The 20,777-nt window shown below is 35.9% G+C and overlaps 2 protein-coding genes across 3 annotated transcripts; one reads left to right on the top strand and one right to left on the bottom strand.

Annotated features, from left to right (window-relative positions):
- The first annotated feature begins 943 nt into the window (after positions 1-943).
- On the top strand, positions 944-8,018 carry LOC132059455 (uncharacterized). Of its 2 annotated transcripts, XR_009415573.1 has the most exons (8): positions 944-1,557; positions 3,617-3,864; positions 4,075-4,230; positions 4,340-4,496; positions 5,046-5,188; positions 5,261-5,296; positions 5,875-6,687; positions 7,518-8,018. XR_009415573.1 is itself a non-coding variant. In XM_059452077.1 (7 exons), the coding sequence occupies exons 1-7, from the start codon at positions 1,482-1,484 to the stop codon at positions 6,529-6,531; spliced, it is 1,473 nt and encodes a 490-aa protein (XP_059308060.1). In that variant the 5' UTR covers positions 944-1,481; the 3' UTR covers positions 6,532-6,923. The 2 variants fall into 2 exon arrangements, 1 of the variants encoding a protein (XP_059308060.1); XM_059452077.1 differs by lacking the exon at positions 7,518-8,018 and having other exon boundaries at positions 5,875-6,923.
- A 3,295-nt stretch (positions 8,019-11,313) lies between these two features.
- LOC132059454 (short-chain dehydrogenase RED1-like) lies at positions 11,314-18,629 on the bottom strand. The gene is made up of 3 exons (XM_059452076.1): positions 18,096-18,629; positions 14,444-14,603; positions 11,314-11,855 (listed from the first exon to the last, which is right to left on the bottom strand). The coding sequence occupies exons 1-3, from the start codon at positions 18,424-18,426 to the stop codon at positions 11,519-11,521; spliced, it is 828 nt and encodes a 275-aa protein (XP_059308059.1). The 5' UTR covers positions 18,427-18,629; the 3' UTR covers positions 11,314-11,518.
- Positions 18,630-20,777: the final 2,148 nt, after the last annotated feature.

Here is a 20,777-nt window from a genome sequence, read left to right as displayed (position 1 = left end):
AACAAAAGAAAAATGGAGAAAAAAGTCAAAAATTTGAGAAAGAAGATAAATAGCAATACTTGTCATAGAGAGGTGTCACATCATCTTGTCTATTATTAACTTTAAATTATATATAGATTTTAAGACTTTAGCTCTTACTTGAGTTCGCCTATGAGTTTGGGTAAGTGCCCTCACGACACATTGAGATTTTGGGCCGTCTATATAACTAAAAATAAATTGTATTGGTGCACTGCTGATCACAATTCTCTGCATATTTTCTTGATAAACATTTCCAATTTCGATGCTTATTTATTTTGTATTCGTTCGTATAAGAAGATCAAATAATTTTATAGATAATCAATACCAATACCGTATGAGATGATTTGTCATAAATTTATTTCAATATAGGAAATGATTTTGTCATAAACTAACAATTAATTCAATGAACGCGCACAACAATATATGAAATTATTTCGTTATAAAATATTTCAATAACTGTTTACCCTCACAGCTAACCACGAAAATCAATCTTGATAACTTAATCTTACTCCTAACAACATTAAAAAGGTCAACATGAACCAGCGAAATTGAACATGAACACACAAAAAGAGTAAAAAAAAGTGGAATAAAATATGAACCATAAGCTCCGAAGCAATTAAAGAATTAGGATTATGATAATCTTTGTAATCTCTAAAAATTATACTTCATGCTTATATTCTCACATGAAATGATTTTGCCATAAAATATTTTTATAACTTTTTACCCTCACGGCTAACCACAAAAGGAAAAGAAAAAAAAAGAAAATTCCTTGACCAAAATAATAAAATAAAAAAGAAAATAGTTGAGAAGACAGTCAACCTAGTAGTAGTAGTAACCGTATAACAGAAAAACCATATTTTCTATCTTTGCCCTCTCATCTATAAAAGGCTAAAAATGTGATTATATATATATATTATTATATATAAGATTGATGAAACACAGAAAAGAGAAAAATAAATAAAAAAGCCACAAAAATAAGAAATCTCCCTTTGTGCTGAGTCTCTTCCCTCCTTCTCCTTCTTATTACGTTTCTTTGTTCACTCTCTAGCAAAAATAGGCACAAAAATAAAATCTTTTGGGTTTTTTTCAGTCTTCTCTTTGGTGGGGTTGCTTAATTCAAAACCCTTGTTATCCCCTTGGAAAACCATTTTTTTTGCTGTTGAGATTTGCCAATCTTGATTTGTTTTTATTGAAGGGATTTGAATCTTTATTAGTTTTGGGGTAGTCTCTCTAGGGTTTCCTTGACTTATCAAATGCAATTTACAAAGATTTTGATAACCCCTTTTGATTTCTTGATTTGTTTTCAGTTTTGTGTCAACATTTGCTCAATTTGATGGTTTTATGATAACCCCTGTTGATTTTCTTGGATTAAAGATTGGAACTTTGTTCAAATTCTTGGCTTAAAGTTGTTGTATTTGAGGTTGTGAAATTGAAATTAAAGATTGGAACTTTGATAAGGTAGTATGACTAGTGTTTTCAATGAGGAGATACTTGCAGACAAGCTTTCAAAGCTCAACAGCACTCAGCAGTGCATTGAAAGTATGATTCTTTATGGTTTTTGTTGTCTTTCTGTTTTTTCATTTTGAATGAAGTTGCTATTGTTTACCCCATTAATGGAAAAAATTTGTTGGAACTCAATTTCTGGTGTCTCTTTTAGATCTTGGTAGTTTTTTTCTTGTCAATTGAGTAAGTACTTTTAGTGTTTCATTCGGAATTTTGATGCGGACAATGGTTTGATCTAATCTTAGTGTCAACAGATGGTGTTTGATTTGTCTATATACTTGTAACTGTACACTAAACAAGGCTAAAGTGGTACTGTTTTCCAAAATTAATCATATTTCGTATTGAGAATCAACTTGGCCCGTTTGTGGAGTTCAATTGGGTTTAGATAATTTTCTTAATAAACATAAAAAGTATACCTAAATTGAAAAAAAGGAACTATAAGTTGCATATTTTTAATTTCACTTTTTTTTTTTTAAAAAATGTTAATCAATTATCATTTAGTTTAACTCTCAAGAAGTAAATTAAGATACTCAATTTAGCATCGAGGTCGGACTTTCTAGAAAACAAGTTGAAGATGATAAATTCTCGCCCCTTGCTTCTCTATGTTTGATCTGGAAAGAAGTAATGCTGGTGCTGCGTACATACATCTCGTGTTTTCCGTTGTCCACTGAGATCGGTGACATATGCTTTACTAAACTGATAGCGATGTGTGCTTCAATTACTTCGATCATGCTGAGATTTTGCTTTCGCTTGAATTTTGTTCTAGATAAGCTCCACAGTTAGAGCATTAACCAGAGTGTTGATATGAAGATACTTGTGCTTATATCATTTGATGATATAGTTTTGATAGGTATTAATGAAAAGTCAAGACTTGGTAGCATCTGAGTGATGTTTAATTTAGAATCGTCGAGTGTGAGCAAGTTGACTTGGACCCCACCATTATCAAAAAGAAAAAAAAAGAAAAGAAAAAAAAGGAAAGAAAAGAGTGGTTACTGTCCTTATTAACTGCTTCTTTTTTGGTCATTATCATTGTTGTTTAACCCTTTAACCTTCCTTTTGGAAGTGTAATTGGTCATCTTGGTGCATCCTCTATATACTAGTTGCATACATCCAAATCCTTCTGTGTGCTTTACTGTATAGCATTTGTAAGTTTAAGTTATCTCATTGAGTCTCTTCAGTAGGTTTTCAGTGTATTTCCCAACTCTTAGTGGTAACTGCTTGTTACATTTCATACCAACTCTCACCTTACTTTTACAAATAAATTAGTTTCCCCCTTGCCGCAAACAAAAGAAGAAAAAACAATTCACACCTCTCCCGCGTTCCATCTTGGTAGGAATAAGATTGCATTTCTGACTCTTCTAAAATGTCGTCAGCTGCTTGTCGGATCCTTCAAAAGTAGTGTATTTTTGGAGGATCCGACACGGCTACGGCAACACTTTCGAAGAGTCCGAGTAACTTAGCAAATAGATTAAAGTAGAAGGTTGGGTCTTCCGACCTACTTTTATCTTACAGATAAATGCAGCTAATTTGTTACTCCTTCCGTCCCAGTTTATGTAGCATACCTTTATTAGTCTATCCCAGAAAGAATGTTATACTTCCTTATTTCGAAACGATTTAACTTTAAACTTCGCATTTTACCGTTAATGAGATGATTAATAGGCATTGCTATGTATATCTTAAACTATATATATGCCATTGTTTACAAGGTAAATTTTGGGTTGACTTGTTACCTTCTTTTAAAAAAAATAAAAAGAATTGGGGCTGACATATGAAGTTCAAGCATTCTCACTTGCTGTTTGAACTCTTCTGCTCTCATTATATGGAATGCACAACTAGCAAATTAAACAAAAAGGGGTTACCTTCTCATTTACCTGTGTTAAGATAATGTCTACCTTTTATCTTGTTTTTTTGTGACTTTTCTGAAGTCATTTGCCTTTCATTAATAAAAAATTAGTTGCATATTGCCTGTGAGTTTTATAAGACCACCACTTGGAGTGATACTCCGGAACATTTTATTGCTTCTCTATTTGATACTTTTCATCCCAATTCATACTCTTTTTCCTTTTAATATAATTTGTTGTGGTTTTCAATGCAGCATTGTCCCATTGGTGTATCTTCCACCGAGATAAAGCAGAGCTGGTTGTTACAACATGGGGTAAACAGTTCCACAGTTCCGAAATGGCTCAGAAAGTCCCTCTACTGTACCTTGCAAATGACATCCTGCAAAACAGCAAGCGTAAAGGAAATGAGTTTGTCACCGAGTTTTGGAAGGTTCTTCCTGGAGCACTCAAGGAGGTTGTCGGAAAAGGCGATGACCATGGAAAGAATGTAGTTTCCAGATTGGTATGCTTCCTGCCATTTTGCTTCTGAACTTTTGGCCAGCATGCCCTAGCTCATGAAGGCAAAAGGAAAAATTGCAGCCTATATAGCTATTGATTTTCAGTGTCTGATCAACTTGTTGCTTGAAATATCGAGATATAATAGTTTGACTGTCCATTTCAAAATTAACAAAAAGATACAGTAGTTTGACTGTCTTGCTTAAATGGTTTGTAGGTTAATATATGGGAAGAAAGGAGAGTTTTTGGATCTCGTACACAGAGCCTGAAAGATACAATGCTTGGAGAAGAGCTGCCACCGCCATTAGAATTTGGAAGAAAACGAAGTCGTTCTGTCAGAATAGTTAAAAGAGATTCGCGATCCATAAAAACGGTGACATGCTCCTCATAAGGCACTTTTGTTTATATCCACTGATTACTTAATAGCTTTTTCTGGCTTGTTTCAGTATTACTTCTTGTTCTTACCACTGCTTTGTATCCAGAAATTGACTGTTGGAGGAACAGCTGAAAAAATAGTGTCAGCATTTCACTCGGTAATCAGCGAGCATTCTACTGAAGATGAAGAAATGAGCAAATGCAAGTCTTCTGTTCACCATGTGAGAAAGATGGAAAAGGATGTCGACATGGCCCTTGCAAAAGGTAATCTGGTTCTCTGTTGGAATGCCAAATTAACTTGTCTGCATGGATTGCTATTATGAACTTTGTACACCTCAATATTTTAAAGAAGGGTGGACCATGAGGATAACCGAAGCCAGTGATTTAGTGAAATGCAATAATTGAAAGAACAATAGTTGATTCTCAAGCCGAGAGTGCGTAAAAATATCATTGTTTGCATAACTGTCCCAAATTAAAAGAATTAAAATTATGTCTCCTAGGGGATGCCTAGTGTTTGAGGTGTAGGTGTAACAGTATCGAATTCCCACTACAACACTTGGTCGGCACCTGTCTCCGCCACCCTTTGGATAGGATACCATAGAAACCCGTACTTGCCGGCTGTATAAGCTGCCTGGTGGATTAGTCAAGGTACATGCAAGTTGGCCCGAACAACACCGAGATTAATAAAGTTACAGGGCTGAGACCTTAAACAGAATGATAGAGTAGACATCTCTTTATGGTCTTTTTCTCCCAAAATATTGTTACTTGTAAATTAATTATTGGGAATTAAGAGCATATTATCTTGTGTTGCAGCAAAAGATCCAAAGAGAAAGACCTTATCCAAAGAACTGGAGGAGGAAGAAAGTATTTTGAAACAGTGTATTGAGAAACTTAAAGTTGTTGAGGCAAATAGATTGACTCTTGTGTCACAGTTAAGAGAAGCACTAAATGAACAGGTAAGTGATAAAAGCATGTGTTTAATCTGCCTGTTCTTTATCGTCCAACTCATTGCTTCTTAATTTTGTCAGGAATCTGAACTAGAGAACGTTCGGACTCAGATACAGGTTTTTCTCTTAGTAATTTTAAGCTTAATTTTTTTCATCTTCCACTGCTATTAATTATTTGCTTTATCCTTATCCTTTTTTGGATGGGCTGGGGGTAGGAGTGGGGGGTTGGCGTTGTTGGACGCTGGAAAATAGAACTGGAGTGAAAGAAGACTTCAATATGTGATACAATGAGAGGGAAAGTGGAGGAGTTGGGTTTCCATGTTGCTTCTTGAACACTTCCCCAAGTAATTGGAAATAGGTGAGAGGTGTGTGTAAAGCCCAATTGCCCTTTTATGAACATCCATGTTATTGTTATTTGTTGTGTGCACGATCATATTCAGAAGCATATGGACGTAAGACATGTGGATAAGATGGCGACTGAGTTGACAAACTGACACACTGACGGCCATTCTGTTTGGAATTGCCATGGACTGGTAATTCAGTGGATGGGTTTGTATAGTGTTTCACTTTTCCATCATTCGGGATATTGTTTCTTCTTTCTTAGCTTTCTAAATATTTAAGCATGTGGCGTGATTTCTTAGTCAAAGGACAGAGTTTATAATAACACAAATTAACTTCATCTATTGGATTTTCAGGTGGCTGAAGCACAGGCAGGGGAAGCCAGCAATATGCGTAAGCATCTGGATGACGAAGATTTTGTGGGAGAAAAAAAGCCTTTGGCTATAACATCAACATCAGCATCAAGCAAGAAGACAGCTGCGGCAATTGCAGCTGAGGTAGCTGACAAGCTTACAGCTTCTAGCTCCTCTCAGTATATCATGTCATCGGTCCTCTCTACATTTGCTGCTGAGGCGGCAAAAACAGCCGGACTGTCAAAACCAGCCACCAACAATTCTATTTCAAAACCAGAAAAGTCTCTATCAGATTCAAATGTTTTAATGCCAGCACAACAGTTACTTAATCCTCCCCAAAGTAACCCTTATCAGTCAATGATGGTTCCTCATCCCACAGTGCATGGTCAAATGCCAAATACTCCGGGTCAATATCATTCTAATCCAACATCCCAGCAGTATTTACAGTCATCAGCAGGAATGGTGAGCCCTTATGCTTATGCTTTGCCATCTGTACCACCTCCGCCAGCACCTGCATCGTATATGATGCAGCAACAATATGTAGTACAACAGCAACAAGTACCGTTACCTCAACAAGCTCCGCCTCCTAATTTCCGTCCTTTAACACCTATTCAGCCTCCTGGAATGGTGTACTATTCTCAACCACATCATTCACAATGAGACAGTACTCTTTTCAACTGACTGTTTCTTCTTACAAAAACGGTATCAGAACAACAAATTTCTGGATGTGAACAATAGGAGGTCGTTGGACGAATCATGAAGAATTCTAACCGACGTGTAGTGTTACATACAGAGCAAGAGCGGCTGATAGTGCAGGTAATAGATATCATTAGTGCTTATTTTTCCATCTTCAAGTCGGTTTAGAAATCTCTGCGATAATCAGTGTCTTCATCCGGTGTTGTCATTGTTGTTCCTTTGGGGATTTGTTTTCTCCTTTTTCTGTTTTGCCCTTTCATCATACATGTAACACTAACATGATGGCAGGGGCTGCTGACAATTTTGTATTACTAGTTAAACAAGATAGAAGAACTAGGTTTTTTCTCTCACATAAACTTGGTAAAAGAAATAGCCAGCTCTATCTCCATCACATTTCTCTTTCGGTACTTAATCTAAGCCAAGAAATAACAAATATAATAATTAAAAGAAAAGCAATTTTCAGTTATCAAATGCTAAGACTAACTTGGATAACTCTTGTACTTTTGAGGGGTCTATTCATGTTACCGGTGCCAATTGCCATGTTCTGGTTGTTTCTTGATATCTGATATCGAGATATGTTTACATAGACTCCGGTGTAAGTTTCTTATCACAAAAAGGAAGATAAAAAGAAGACCCTGGTAAGTGTTGGAGATGAAACAAACTTAATAGGGTGCTTTCCTTTTTGTATGTGGGTTTTATAGTGCATTTAAAGAATCCATGGAAATGCACATCATGTCAGACCAGTTTCATCGGGAAAAGGTGAAGAGTTCATGTAAAATTAGAACTTGGTTATAACAGGTTTTGATTATTAAAAGAAGAGTTGGAAAGCGAAAGTGGACCTGATTACCATGTGGTTATCTTTTCTGTTTATGGGAAACATGATTGGAAGTACAATGCTTGTTCATTTAATTGTTCTTTTGTACATTCTTTAACCCTCATTCCCTTAACAGACGGATAAATAGGTGTTTCTCACCTCTCTTGACGACTTGACCTCAGCACTTTTCGTCATAAAAGGTTATGCAGAAATAAAAAGGCCTTTCCTATTTGCTCATTAAGAGAAGATGTGTAAATATCTTCAGATTAAAGACAAGATAGTGTGATTGCATCATGTCATCTAGTAATTTGTATGTTGCTTTCACAAGGCGATACCAGCATCTTTCCAGAATCAAGAGAAATGTATTGCACATTAAAATCTTCAAAGTAAACTGAAAATACCAGTCGTAGGAAGCTTGTGCTATATTACAAGCAGGATCAAGGCATCAATCTCTTCCTATTAGGAAAATCTTCGTTAGGAAGTAGCATAAGAGGCAGATCTAAAATTTAAACTTGATGGGTTCAATTTTTAAGTTTTTTACTTCTTACTTATAAACTCATTGTAGTTTGGGGCAAGGGGGTTTCTTTGGCGAAAAATTACATTGTATATACAAGGTTAAATTACTTTTTTATGTATATATGGTAGATGTTGAACCCCCTTTGCTTCTTCGTGTGTTTCCTTCTTTATATTTTTTAACCGTCTAAATAAAAATCCTGCCTCTGCCACTGATTGTAGTATAAAAATTGTTGTTTCAAAATTTGATATTTTTTAAAATTTTAGAGGGTTCTACTCACACAAACTTTGAACTCAAATGAACCCGTAGTGGATGTGGTGCATATTGCCATTTGAGAAATGACCAGTAGAAAATTAGGATGGAGGATTCTTCTGTGGAACCATATCTACAAGCCTTCATTGCAAACTTTTCTGTTGGCATACATGGGCTAGTATGATTCCTTCGAATTGCTTGTACAATTTCAGTTCTGGCATTTGACTAAAACATTCTGGTGCATACATCAGGTGCGGATCAGTATTTTCTATTGGGAACTTGAGATACTCTATAAAAGTCAGCTAATTTGAATAGTAACACATAGTGGAACTTTTTGTATACCGTCAGGAATGAGTTAATGCATGAAGGACAGCTTTTGCTGCAGTGCAAGGAAAGATAATGTCAGAGCAATATGTCCTATTAGAACAAAGTATAAAACATTAAAAGCTCATGCAATATGCAGATTCTTTGGCAATGTGTCACACTGTCTTGCCTCAACCTATGTAATTGAATTTAAAAGTTTATATGTTTACGCTAAATTATCGCTCAGATTGAGGAACAGTAAATCGAGTGAAAGTCCATTCCTATTAAGAAAATCGTGGGCTGAATCATTTTGAAATCGAGTCTTGCCATATTTTAACGTTGCTCATTTTAGTTAATTGTCTTATTTGTTTTTTCTTTTTTCTTCACTAAATCTAAAAGGAAACGAGTTTCCATTGCTTTTTAAAAATTACATTTTTACAATACAAGTGCATTGTGAAAAACTTGAAGGTAAAGCTCGTTTAACCATAAAAAAACGGACAACAAATTAAGTGCCAATTCTTATAGAGGCTGCATTTGGAAGGAAAGACAATTTCACGTTATCTTTTTTTTTTTTTTTTTTATAACAATCGTGAGCAATGTGTATTTCCTTAATGTAAATCTCTATCTAACGAGAACCAAGAAAAGAATTTGTTTATCAGGGACAGAAAGCATACCTAACGAAAAGTTAGAATGACAATAAGAATCTAAGATTGAGCGGCTGTAACCATTTTTTTTGCGCGGATTGCCCTTTTTTTGGGATGGTCTTTAAATTTTCTTTTTCATATTTGTGGTCTTTAAGTTTTGCCCTTCGCTTGGAAAGGTGGAGGAATACCTGAGGTTCTGGGTTCGAACTCTCACTCAGGCATAAAATAAAAAAATATTTTCGCAAGGCATAAGGCAGACTTTTAGTTATGCCTCATAAGGCAGAACTTTTCTCTAAGACATGGTTTAGTTATGCCTTATGGGGCAAACTTTTAGTTAAGGCGTAACCAAAAGTATGCCCCATAAGGCAAGAACTTTTCCTTAAGGCATAGACTTTTCCTTCTAAGGCAAACTTTTAGTTATGTCTTAAGGAAAAGTTTCGCCTTATGGGACATAGTTTTAGTTATGTCTTATGGGGCACACTTTTAGTTAAGGCATAACTAAAAGTTTATCTTGAAAAGTTAAAAAAAAAAAAGTATGCCTCAAGGCAAAGTCTAACCCCAGCAGACTTTTAATTAAACATAACTAAAAGTCTGCCAGAGGGGGCATAGCGAAATTCAAACTTTGCCTTGCGAATTTTTTTAAAATTTTTGACTGAGTGAGGGTTCGAACCCGAAACCCAAGGGTTTTAGCTGAAGAGCAAAATTTAAAGACCACCCCACAAGAAGGGCAATTCGCACATGCTGATAACAAGCCCAAAGTAACAGCTCGCTCGAAAGTTTTAAAGTCAACTGTAGACAAGAAGATGCGGGTTCAGGATTTAAGTTTTATGAGTTCAACATTTAAGGTTCTTAGCGTTGAACCTGTTATATCTTTTAAAGTTATGGGTTTATATCGACTATTTGTTGCAATTTTCGTGGATTTTTACATCTAAATTTATCCTCTGCTTCGAAAGTACTTGGTTCAGATGACTCCGGTGCGGTATGCTACATTACCCCTGAAGATATGGAGGTAGCATGGAAATCACACTTAATTTATGCAGATGATGCAATCATCCTAAGTGATGCTAATGAAGATCCTATGGATCATACTGGTTCTTTTTGAAGGGGTACCAAGGTTACATATCAACTGAAAAAAGAGCTTGATGTATCCAATCAATGAAACAGTTCCTTCAATGTGCTGAGATCTTAGGTGGAGAAATGGGATCACCACCTACAGTTTACCTTAGCATGGCACTAATAGCAAAATGCAGATCAAAGGACATATGGAATGGGGTTCCGGAGAAATGTGAGAAAAGACTATCTAGACGGAAGAGCCAGTATGTATAGATGGGTGGCAGACTAGTTCTAATAAACACTGTTTTGGAAGCCCTCCTAACCTATATTATGTCACTTTTCTTATTCCCCCTAAGGTTGAAAAGAGATAGATGCATTGGGAATGAGTTTTTTGTGGCAGGGGAACAAAGAGAAAAAGAGGTTTCCACCTTGTCAATGGAAAACTCTTACCTCTCAATAAAAAGCAATGAGGATTAGGCATCAAGAACGTCAGAAAACAAAATCAAAGTTTGTTCAAGAAGTGGCTGTGGAGATACTTAACTGAAGATCAATCCTTATGGGAGAATGTAATCAAAGGAAAATATGAAGAAGATGGCGCATGGAAGACAAAAGGGGCGAACATTGTGTATGGGGTTTTGGAAGACCATCAAGAACATCTCGCAAATATTCCACAGCATAATAAGCCTGAAAGTTGAAGATGGATGGAAAATATCCTTTTGGGAGACAATTGGCTAGGAAATGACACTCTTAAACTTTTATTCCCCGATGTTTTTACTTTAAATCAACAACAAAAGGCCAGCATCAGTGAAGTTTGGAGTAACCATAGTTTCAGGAGGTCTCTAAATGACTGGGAGGTGGACAGGTTTGCTGACTTTCATCACACTCTTAAACCAATCACTTGAGCTCCCAAACTCAAGACAGAATATGGTGGAGAGGGCACAACTCTGGAATCTTCTCAGTTAAAACAACATATCACATGCTACAATCTGAATGTTCAGTGGTCATGGAAACACATATGGAGGGCCAAGATTCCGTACAAAGTGACATATTTTGTTTGGCTAGTAGTCAAGAAGGCCTGTCTGACATAAGACAATCTCCAAAGAAGGAAATACAACTATGTTCTATCTGCCACCTATGTGGAAAAAATGCGGAAACAAATACCCGTCTTTCCATACAACTATTTTGCTTTTTTATTTTTGCGGTAAACAAGAGTACATAGTAGAGCTGAGTCTCTACTACAAGCCTTAGATCTCTAGTCTAGAATTTTTGCTACCTACTCCCTGTAAATATGACCCTCACAGCCTTATGTGATTTTAATACAAGTTTGTTACCATCTAAAAAATATATATATAAGAATCTAAGAATGCTGTATCAACACTTCATCCCTTTACTGAGAATGAAGTCTCTGATAAAAAGTGGAAGGTGGTACATGATTGCAGCAATAGTAGACAAGTGGCCAGTAGAAAACCAAGCTGGAGGTTTCTCCTTCAGCACCGAGTTCACGGTCCTCTTTGCAAATTCTTCCGCAGGAGTTGATCTTGGGCCTTGTGAGAAATGTGCTCGTGCCCGGATTGGTTCTTCAAATTTCTTGTACAACTTCCATTCTGGCATTTGACTGTAATTGGCAATGGCAGAGTTTCCGATGTTCGACGTCACAGCCCCAGGGACAACAGTGATGACATCAATGCCAAATGGCTTAAGTTCCAGTCTACATATAGCACAGAGTAGCAGTAAGGACTACAAAAGAAACACACACACACACATATATGCCATTCCTAGAAGGGAAACTGTAAGTTTGTAAAATAATTGATACATACAGAAGCTTTAGTTATTGGAGAAAAGTAGCTTTGACAGGCATTACATTTTACTTGAACTCAACGTTGTCTGTCAGCTGTGGTATCAGGAGACAACAAAGAATTTTATTACCATCTAACCTAAAGATGGATGATTATTAGTAAGTTGAAGAAATGATGAAGTGTATCTCCTAAAGTTATCCCTTCATAAAAGAGGATACAATGCCAAGCATCTGAACACCAGCATACTACCAATATAAGCATTCTTTTATATAAAAGCATAGTGGGTCTTTCATAGCTTAATAGTTAATACCTAATCTTCTTACAACCTGGAGTCAGTATAAAAAAGAATGTCTTGGTGAATAAATGCAGCATAACTCAACAACTGCCATCGTACTATAACCTGCTTGAACTTAGGTACATATGCCGGTAACGTCTTGCTGTGTAATGCTATATAAATTGACATCCTAAGTTTTAAGCTATAATACACAAATCACCTGCTTGGACTTCGGTATACAAGCGTCTTACTGGCAGATGCTATATAAGAGGTCATGCTTATTTTGAGCTACAACACCTTAATCTATCCAATGACTTTTTCAATTTTAGGGTGTGTTTGATATGGAGGAAAATGTTTCCAATTTTCCCATGTTTAGTTAGTCAAATTTTTGAAAAACAGTTCTCCTAGGAAAAACAAGCTCCTTAAAATGAGGAAAATGACTTCCCTAGTGAAAGTAGGGAAAACAAGTTTCATAAGTAGCATTCCATAGTAATATTCTAATACCCGCCCTCCAACACACCCGGATCCCCACCCACAACCCATAGCCCCTATCCCCACGACCCCACACCCCTAGGCCCCATGCCAACCCCAATAGTGTTTGCCTAGATTAGATACAAATTCTTTTGGGACGACGTTTTTTTTTTCTACTTATTTACCGAACACCAGAAAATAAGTAAGAAGCCCACTTATTTTCCAGGAAAACATTCTCCTTCGTACCAAACACATCCTTAATCTTGTTCCTCTTGTTCCCTTGCCTTAACTATCACAAAATTAGAGATTAAAAATGGGAAGTTTTGAATATGGTTATAGAACCCTCACTCTGCATAGCTTTTTAAGCATCCCATTCACCAAAACCGTCTAGTCGATTGAGTGAACCTCTCTTACCTAAATGATTTTCCCAGTTATTACCTTCTTCCTAGATTTGCATTAACTTTCAAAATAAGCTAAACTTTTCCAAAAATCTAACATATGGACAATCTGAGACTGAGAGAAGAAACTTTAGATAACCAAGATGGTAAAGATGGAGGCGGTAGTCGGAGATGGTAGAGGAGAAAGCATGCAAATGAATGAGCAAGGAATTCGTTAGCTGAAGGAATGCACTAGAAAACTGTTACAGGGTTTCTGACAAAAGCCAACATACAACCTTCTTCTGTTCCAAATGAATATCATATTTTAACTTGGTGAGGACATTAAGAAGAAAATTGAAAAGACAAGACTTTCTAGCTAAGGGGTAAGATGTGAAGCTATAATTACCGGGATTCTTCATTTGCCTTGGCATACCCGTATTGAAATGCTGGTGTAGGTTACTTTGTGCCAAGTCTTCAAAATATGTTAAAAAGTAACAATACGTCGCATGAATCCATACCGGATACTTGAAGACATCTGTATCGGATATGTCCCGTAGCTGAGTCCATGTATCATAGATCGGCACCATGTTTTACATACTTTTCTTTTTAAGTTTGAAATATATTAAAGAGAAAGTTCTAAAGAATTGCCAAAGTAGCCAGAGGTAAGATTTTGTTATACATAAATTTGTTTTAAGAACAACTCTTTTTGTTTGGAAGCTGAAAATCATTGTGGGATCGAACAAAAAAGGAAATGGGACATTCAACTTGGAAAGAGTCAAATTCATCCTTTGTTTTAGTTAGGAAAACTTAAGAACACGATACAATTGCCTTAATCAACTTGCAACCATGGTAAACACTAATTCGATATAGAGCCTACTTTACTGTCAAACTGGGTACTGATTCAGGCGTGCAGTCCAGTCTGAACCTTCCTATTTTGAGCTATATGACTTTGTATGCTGCCAAACATGTGCTCAGCAGTGTGTGTGCTCTAAAGTTACTCCATAGGAAGATTTATTGACTACTCATTTATGTTGTAAAAAGATGCTTATAAAGTCAGAATATTTGATCATTGGAGGAAAACAAGGCCAAAAAGCTAATTTGGTTTAAGGAATGAGGTTGAACAGTTGATTTCTCCGTGTAAAGGTAACACTGTTGGAGCGAGAAGGTGGAAATGTTCAAAGAAACTTTTCCGGCTGGCTGTACGTCTCAAGTATAAAACTGAATCATTCATCATCAAAGAGAATAACAAAGGCAAAGAATGTAATGTGTCTCAAGGAAGTGAAATTAGGACAGGTAGTACCCAAAAAAATCTTATAAAAATTTAAAAGCCAATAACGAAATTCACAATAACAAAGTTGGCTATTGTATACAAACGTACCTCAAGGTATCAGTAAATGAATGTACAGCAGCTTTGGATGCACTATAAGCACCAGACCACGGACCTGGTGACAAAGCAATACAACTTCCAACATTGACGATTTTTCCCTTTTTCCTGGATGCCATGTGCGGAACAACCGATTGAATTAACCTTATGGGACCTATATAAATATAAAACAATGTCATAAGCAAACACAAAAAAGAAGAGAGAATAAAATTGCTGCCAGAGGAATGTTAAAAAATAAAGGAATAGGAGAAAGAAAAATGAGATAAAAAATTATCTACTCCAACTCCGTCAGAATAAGATGGAAAATTGTTTATTTGGAAAAAGAAGATACGCAATGATCTCTTGTTATCAGGACTAAGAGTGTAGCATGTGAACACAGAAATATAAATCATTCATAATGCAATAAAGTTATGCAAGTTTAGAACATTAGGTTCCATAAACTGAAGTGAACCAAATAAACACATGTACTATAGTTCAATCATCTTCCTATTTTTTTTTCTAAACAAGTTCAATCATCTTCTAATTCTCTTAGCATAATTTTATACAGGCATTTCAGATGGAAAATAAACTTTTCCTTTTGGGAGGTTCCAATAATGTGCTTGCTTTCCCAAGAGAAGAGAATTCTAGCATGAACAGCACTAAACATTCCCAACATTAATTCTCAACAATTGTGACAAGTTAAAAACAATGTTATATGCGCGTTGAATAGAGCATTATTTCCAACTTAACTGATAATGTCTTAAATGCAGCTTTATTTTTTATTAAGCGCATAACAGGATGACAAAGTGTGTCGGAGATTACTGACCAGTGTTAAAGAGAATTGCTTCTTAATCCTTTATTAAGAGACTTCATGTTACTCGTTGAGGATATTCGAAGCAAGGAAATACGGAATAGTAAAAAATACAACATAAATATCAAGCACAGCAACAGGCTGATGATGTTAATGAAGGCTCTAAAAAAGAGGCATCGCACAAAATGAACCATAGAACTCAATTACTCTGCATGCCACAGCCAAATGATTCAAGAGAAAAAACAGCTTTCTGACTCCAATTATGTAGGATAGAAAGAAAACGGCATTTCAAAATGAAATGGTAAACTATATTAGACTCACAAACAGTTTAGAGGATAACAACTGCAAGATTAGTTCGTTAGAGCTTGGGGTCTATTTTGTAATTAGACAAACTAGGGGAGCTATTAATATGAGTTAGTTGGCTGTATAACCGATAGTATAAACAATGTTATAGCTGTGTAATAAAAATGTCTATTTACAGAAATGGAATTCTTTCTTCTCATTTCTTCTCTCTAGAAACTCTACAATTGTGTATAGATCACTTCTGAGATTCATCTTGCATGTGAACTGGAGTTGTTGAATTCAATTCAGATTGCATATTTTATCAGAGATTCCATTTATTTGCCCATACATTAGGATATCAGTCACCAATGATGTACGTGAGATATTAGCTGCAGATTTTCCATCAATTTGGAAAATGACAGTTAACCTCCCTCACTCTCCTTCAATGTTCTTGTCTTATATAGAGAGCTTTGAAGTTATGATAAATAGTACTGTAATTGATTTGATATAATCGTGTCCCACATGTATTTAATGAACTACTGATTAGGTTTAACAAATCTAAGTAAACCTGTACACATTTCCAAACCATTGGATCTACAAAGCAGGTTAAACAATGTTTAAACAATTAGTATTAAATAAATTATTTCACTTTTGGCTCAGTTTCATACCCTCACTGTATCTCTCAAATTCCTTTTTATTGTTAGACATATAAGCCAACAGCGCACTGAAGTCACAGTGCCCTCTTCAGATCAAATATCACTACTGTACTGTTGGTTAAACAAGTAAAGAAACCAAAATAACAAATAAGGTACATAGGATAAAATAAGTAGATCAAATATGAGTCCTGCTAATAAAAATATTCTCAATCAGTTACCAAATTAACTTCCAAAATGACAAAGGACAAGCGGTTAACCATCCTTGCTTTGGTCAGCTCTCTAGTTTTGTACTCCCTCTGTCCCAAAAAGATTATTCTCCTTTCCTTTTTAATCTGTCCCAAAAAGATTATCCCCTTTCTATATTTAGAAACAATTTAACTTTATAAGATGATTTACAGCCACACAAATATCTAAGGTTTGTTTTGGACCACAAATTTCAAAAGTTATTTTTTAAACTTTGTGCCAAGTCAAAAGAGGACAATCTTTTTGAGACGGTGCGAGTACTACTTAATTATAAATGAGCTGTCAAACTCACATCTTTGGTAGCCATTTTGCATCTTCTTGATGCCCTTTAAGTTATATATCACTTACTTCAAAAATAAATAATAAAAACAGGTGGGCAGCCAGCCAACCATGGGCCCATACTCTTAAGTCATTCGTATTTATATTGCACTGTGGTCCAAATTAATCCAGTAACACCATCAAGTGACAGCTATGGATGCGCACCAACCTATTGAGCTATCCAAATACAAGGATGTAGGTTGCCTTTACCTCGACTTTACTGTACAACCATCTATTGTTCTAATAAATTTGTTATCATCATGTATCCCCCCCAACCCTCCTACCAACCCTAAAAAAAAAAAAAAAAAAAAAAGGAAAACCCTTTATTCTCCTTTTTGAAAGGGAAAACCTTTATTTTCCTTTTGGACCAAGTACTCAAGAGAAAAGTTGGTAAAATGTAACGGATGTTACATAAACCGCGGAAGGCTCAACAACCATTAACTCTTATGTAATAAGGTAAACTTGGAAATACCAAGATGTAATTTTAGTTCCAAATGTATGCTAACTTTTAATGCAGAGTTCCCATCAATTCAAAGCAAGAAATCACCCATCAAGAACTTCAATAACAAAATCCCTTACAAACTTCTATATCTAGCAATATATTTCAAACTCTTAACACTTATTAGAAGGTTTCCGACAAAGTTAACATATAAATGCACACAACGAGTACAACAGTAATACTAACAAATACTTGAACTGCAATTTCAAATTAGCAGACTTTAAATAAGTCAAATCATAAATGTACGAATAATTCAACTGGAACATAATACTTCTAAGTAGAATTTGTTAAATATCTGAATTTTGTTTTAAGCCAACAAATAATTGAGTGCCCTATTAACTTCTAAATACTGATAAAAAATAAAAGTGAAAGTTAGATAAAATGATGCATACCGAGAACATTGGTATTGAAGGTATGTTGAATACAAGATAAAGGGACTTCAGCAAGAGGTCCAACACACTGTACACCAGCGTTATTAACAAGAACATCAATGTGTCCAAACGTTTCACGAACAATAGTGCGCACATGGGTAACACTTTGTTCAGACAAAACATCGAGTTCTTGAAGAAAGAATCATGGATCATTTTGGAAATCAGACATGGATGTTAAGGACCGAGCCGTGGCAACAAGGCAATTCAACACACCTAATATGGCGTTTGGTATGCAATTTAGAAATTCGCATAACTAATATATATGTATAAGTTATAAGGGAATCTATGTATTATTTTATGCAGAATAGAACGTAAAATAATAAATAGATTCCTTCATAACTAATCATGCATTACTAATACATACATAACTCTATCCAGCAATCAAACGACCCCTAAATCCTAATAGAAAAAAAAAGTGAAGGCGTACCGAAAACATTGGTATTGAAGGTATGCTGAATAGAGGACAAAGGGACTTCAGCGAGAGGTCCAACACACTGTACACCAGCGTTATTAACAAGAACATCTATCCTCCCAAACTTTTCAAGAACATTAGTGAGCACATGTGTCACACTTTGTTCAGACAAAACATCTAGTTCTTGAAGAAAGAATCTTGGGTCACTTTGGAAATCAGACATGGATGTTAAGGACCGAGCCGTGGCAACAACAAGGCAGTTCTTGGAAGCAAAAGCTCGAGCAAGCTCATGGCCTATACCGCCATTTGAACAGCCTGTTATGAGAACTACATCTTTGTTTTCCATAACAGAGAATGTGCAGAAATGTGACGGTGGGGTTTGGGGGGTTTTCTCTGTAAAGAAGTTAAAGGGATTCCCTTTTGTCAGTGAAGGAGATTCGGTGAGTACAAAGAGGAATTTACTGAGTTTTGGCAGTTTTGACTTTAATACCGGAAAAGTATAGCGAGGATGGCCGATTTTTTTAATTTTTTGGACGGATTAATAATGGTGAAATGAAATTGGCAAGTGGTTATTTGTTGGACGCTTGGACTATTAATTAAGTCTTATTGGACTATTAATTAGGCCTCATTTATTTTCATTTAATAAAGGTCTGAATCTTAATTATTCAGGTTCAGGCCATTAAGTGCATTTATTTTCATTTTTTTTTTGGGTGGATTGCCCTTCTTTTGGGGTGGTCTTTAAATTTTGCCCCTCATATTTGTGGTCTTTAAATTTTGCCCCCCCATATTGTTGGTCTTTAATTTTTGTCCTTCACGTTGCAACCCGAAGCTGCGTAGAAATCATGAGGTTCTGGGTTCGAACACCCGATCAAGCATAAATTAAAAAAAAAAATCGCAAGGCAAGGTTTGGGTCGTGTGTATGCTGGGTCTGGCATACTTATAGGCAGACTTTTAGTTAAGTCCTAACTAAAAGTCTTTTCTTAATTATGCCTTATGGGGTAGACTTTTAGTTAAGCCTTAACTAAAAGTCTTTGAATAGTTATGCCTTATGGGACAGACTTTTATTTAAGGCATAAGTAAAAGCAAGCCCCATAAGGCATAACTTTTCCTTAAGACATAGATTTTGCCTTATAAGACAAACTTTTAGTTATGCCTTAAGGAAAAGTTCCACCTTATGGGGCATACTTTTAGTTATGTCTTATGGGGCAGACTTTTAGTTAAGGCATAACTAAAAGTATGTCCCTAAGGTGGAACTTTTCCTTAAGGCATAAACTTTGCCTTATAAGGCGGAACTTATAGTTATGCGGTCACAGATAACTTTAGTTATTCGTAAGGAAAAGTTTCGCCTTATGGGGCATACTTTTAGTTATGTCTTATGGGGCACACTTTTAATTAAGGCATAACTAAAAGTTTATCTTGAAAAGTAAATATACATACATACATACATACATATATATATATATATATATATATATATATATATATATGCCTCAAGCAAAGTCCACCCCCGGCGGACATTTGGTTAAACATAACTAAAATTCTGTCGGTGGGGGCATATCAAAATTTAAACTTTGCCATGTGAATTTTTTTTAAAATTTTTGACTGAGTGGGGGTTTGAACGTAGAACCCATGGGTTTTAGCCGAGGGGCAAAATTTAAAGATTACAAATATGAGGGGCAAAATTTAAAGATCACCCCAAAGCAGAATTGCCCATTTGTTTTTAAGGTCTGACTATTAATTATTGGCCAAAGTCATAGATGGACCCCTGAACTTGTCCTGATTTTCCATCTAGACCCCCCAATTGAAACGTTCACCATCTGAACCCCCGAACATAAGATAACCGTGCCATTTGAACCCCTCGTGCCAGGCCGCACACGCGTGAAGCTCATCGCTTTAAACAGAGCGTGAGAGACCAATTTTTTTCTTTTTTTGAATTTTTAATCATTAAAAATTAATTTTAACAAAAACTCTATTTTAAAATCTATTCAAATAATTAAAAAAAAAAATTGAAAAACCCAACCCATCCTCTCCGATAGCCCACTTCACCGCCACCACTGCCTCCTCTGCCGCCGCTTCCTCCGCCGCCGCCTCCTCCTCCGCTGCCTCCTCCGCCGCCGCCTCCTCCTCCGCCCCCTCCTCCGCCGCGTCCGTTTTTTTTTTTTTTTCGCTTTCTTTTTAAAAATTTTTAATCATTAAAAATTAATTTTAACAAAAACGCTATTTAAATAGATTTTGAAAACGGCGGAGGGCGGTGGCGCGCGGTGGCGGCGGAAGTGGGCTATCGGAGAGGATGGGTTGGGTTTTTCAATTTTTTTTTTAATTATTTAAATAGATTTTAAAATAGAGTTTTTGTTAAAATTAATTTTTAATGATTAAAAATTAAAAAAAAAAGAAAGCGGAGGCGGTGGAGGAGGTAGCGGCGGCGGCGAGGTGGGCTATCGAAGAGGATGGGTTGGGTTTTTCAATTTTTTTTTAATTATTTAAATAGATTTTAAAATAGAGTTTTTGTTAAAATTAATTGTTTTTGTTGACATGACTTATTATTTTTTTTTAAAAAAAAAAAGGTAACATGACATGGCTCCATGTCACCGGTCTATTTTTCCATGTCACAGCAAGTGAGTTTCACGCGTGTGCCAGCTGGTACGAGGGGGTTCAAATGACACAGTTTATCTTATGTTCGGGGGTTTAGATGGTCAA

This window comes from Lycium ferocissimum, chromosome 6, assembly GCF_029784015.1.
Source record: "Lycium ferocissimum isolate CSIRO_LF1 chromosome 6, AGI_CSIRO_Lferr_CH_V1, whole genome shotgun sequence".
NCBI classification, from domain to species: Eukaryota; Viridiplantae; Streptophyta; class Magnoliopsida; order Solanales; family Solanaceae; genus Lycium; species Lycium ferocissimum.
This window is presented reverse-complemented; position numbering and strand designations above follow the sequence as displayed.

Excerpts from the sequence above, each read along its gene's own strand:
- LOC132059455 (XM_059452077.1), top strand. The coding sequence starts at position 1,482 with ATGACTAGTGTTTTCAATGAGGAGATACTTGCAGACAAGCTTTCAAAG. Across the intron at positions 1,558-3,616 it reads CACTCAGCAGTGCATTGAAA|CATTGTCCCATTGGTGTATC; the intron begins GTATGATTCTTT and ends TTTTCAATGCAG. Across the intron at positions 5,189-5,260 it reads GAGAAGCACTAAATGAACAG|GAATCTGAACTAGAGAACGT; the intron begins GTAAGTGATAAA and ends TAATTTTGTCAG.
- LOC132059454 (XM_059452076.1), bottom strand. The coding sequence starts at position 18,426 with ATGGAAAACAAAGATGTAGTTCTCATAACAGGCTGTTCAAATGGCGGT. Across the intron at positions 14,604-18,095 it reads CTTCAATACCAATGTTTTCG|GTCCCATAAGGTTAATTCAA; the intron begins GTACGCCTTCAC and ends ATATTTATATAG. Across the intron at positions 11,856-14,443 it reads TCATTTACTGATACCTTGAG|ACTGGAACTTAAGCCATTTG; the intron begins GTACGTTTGTAT and ends TGCTATATGTAG.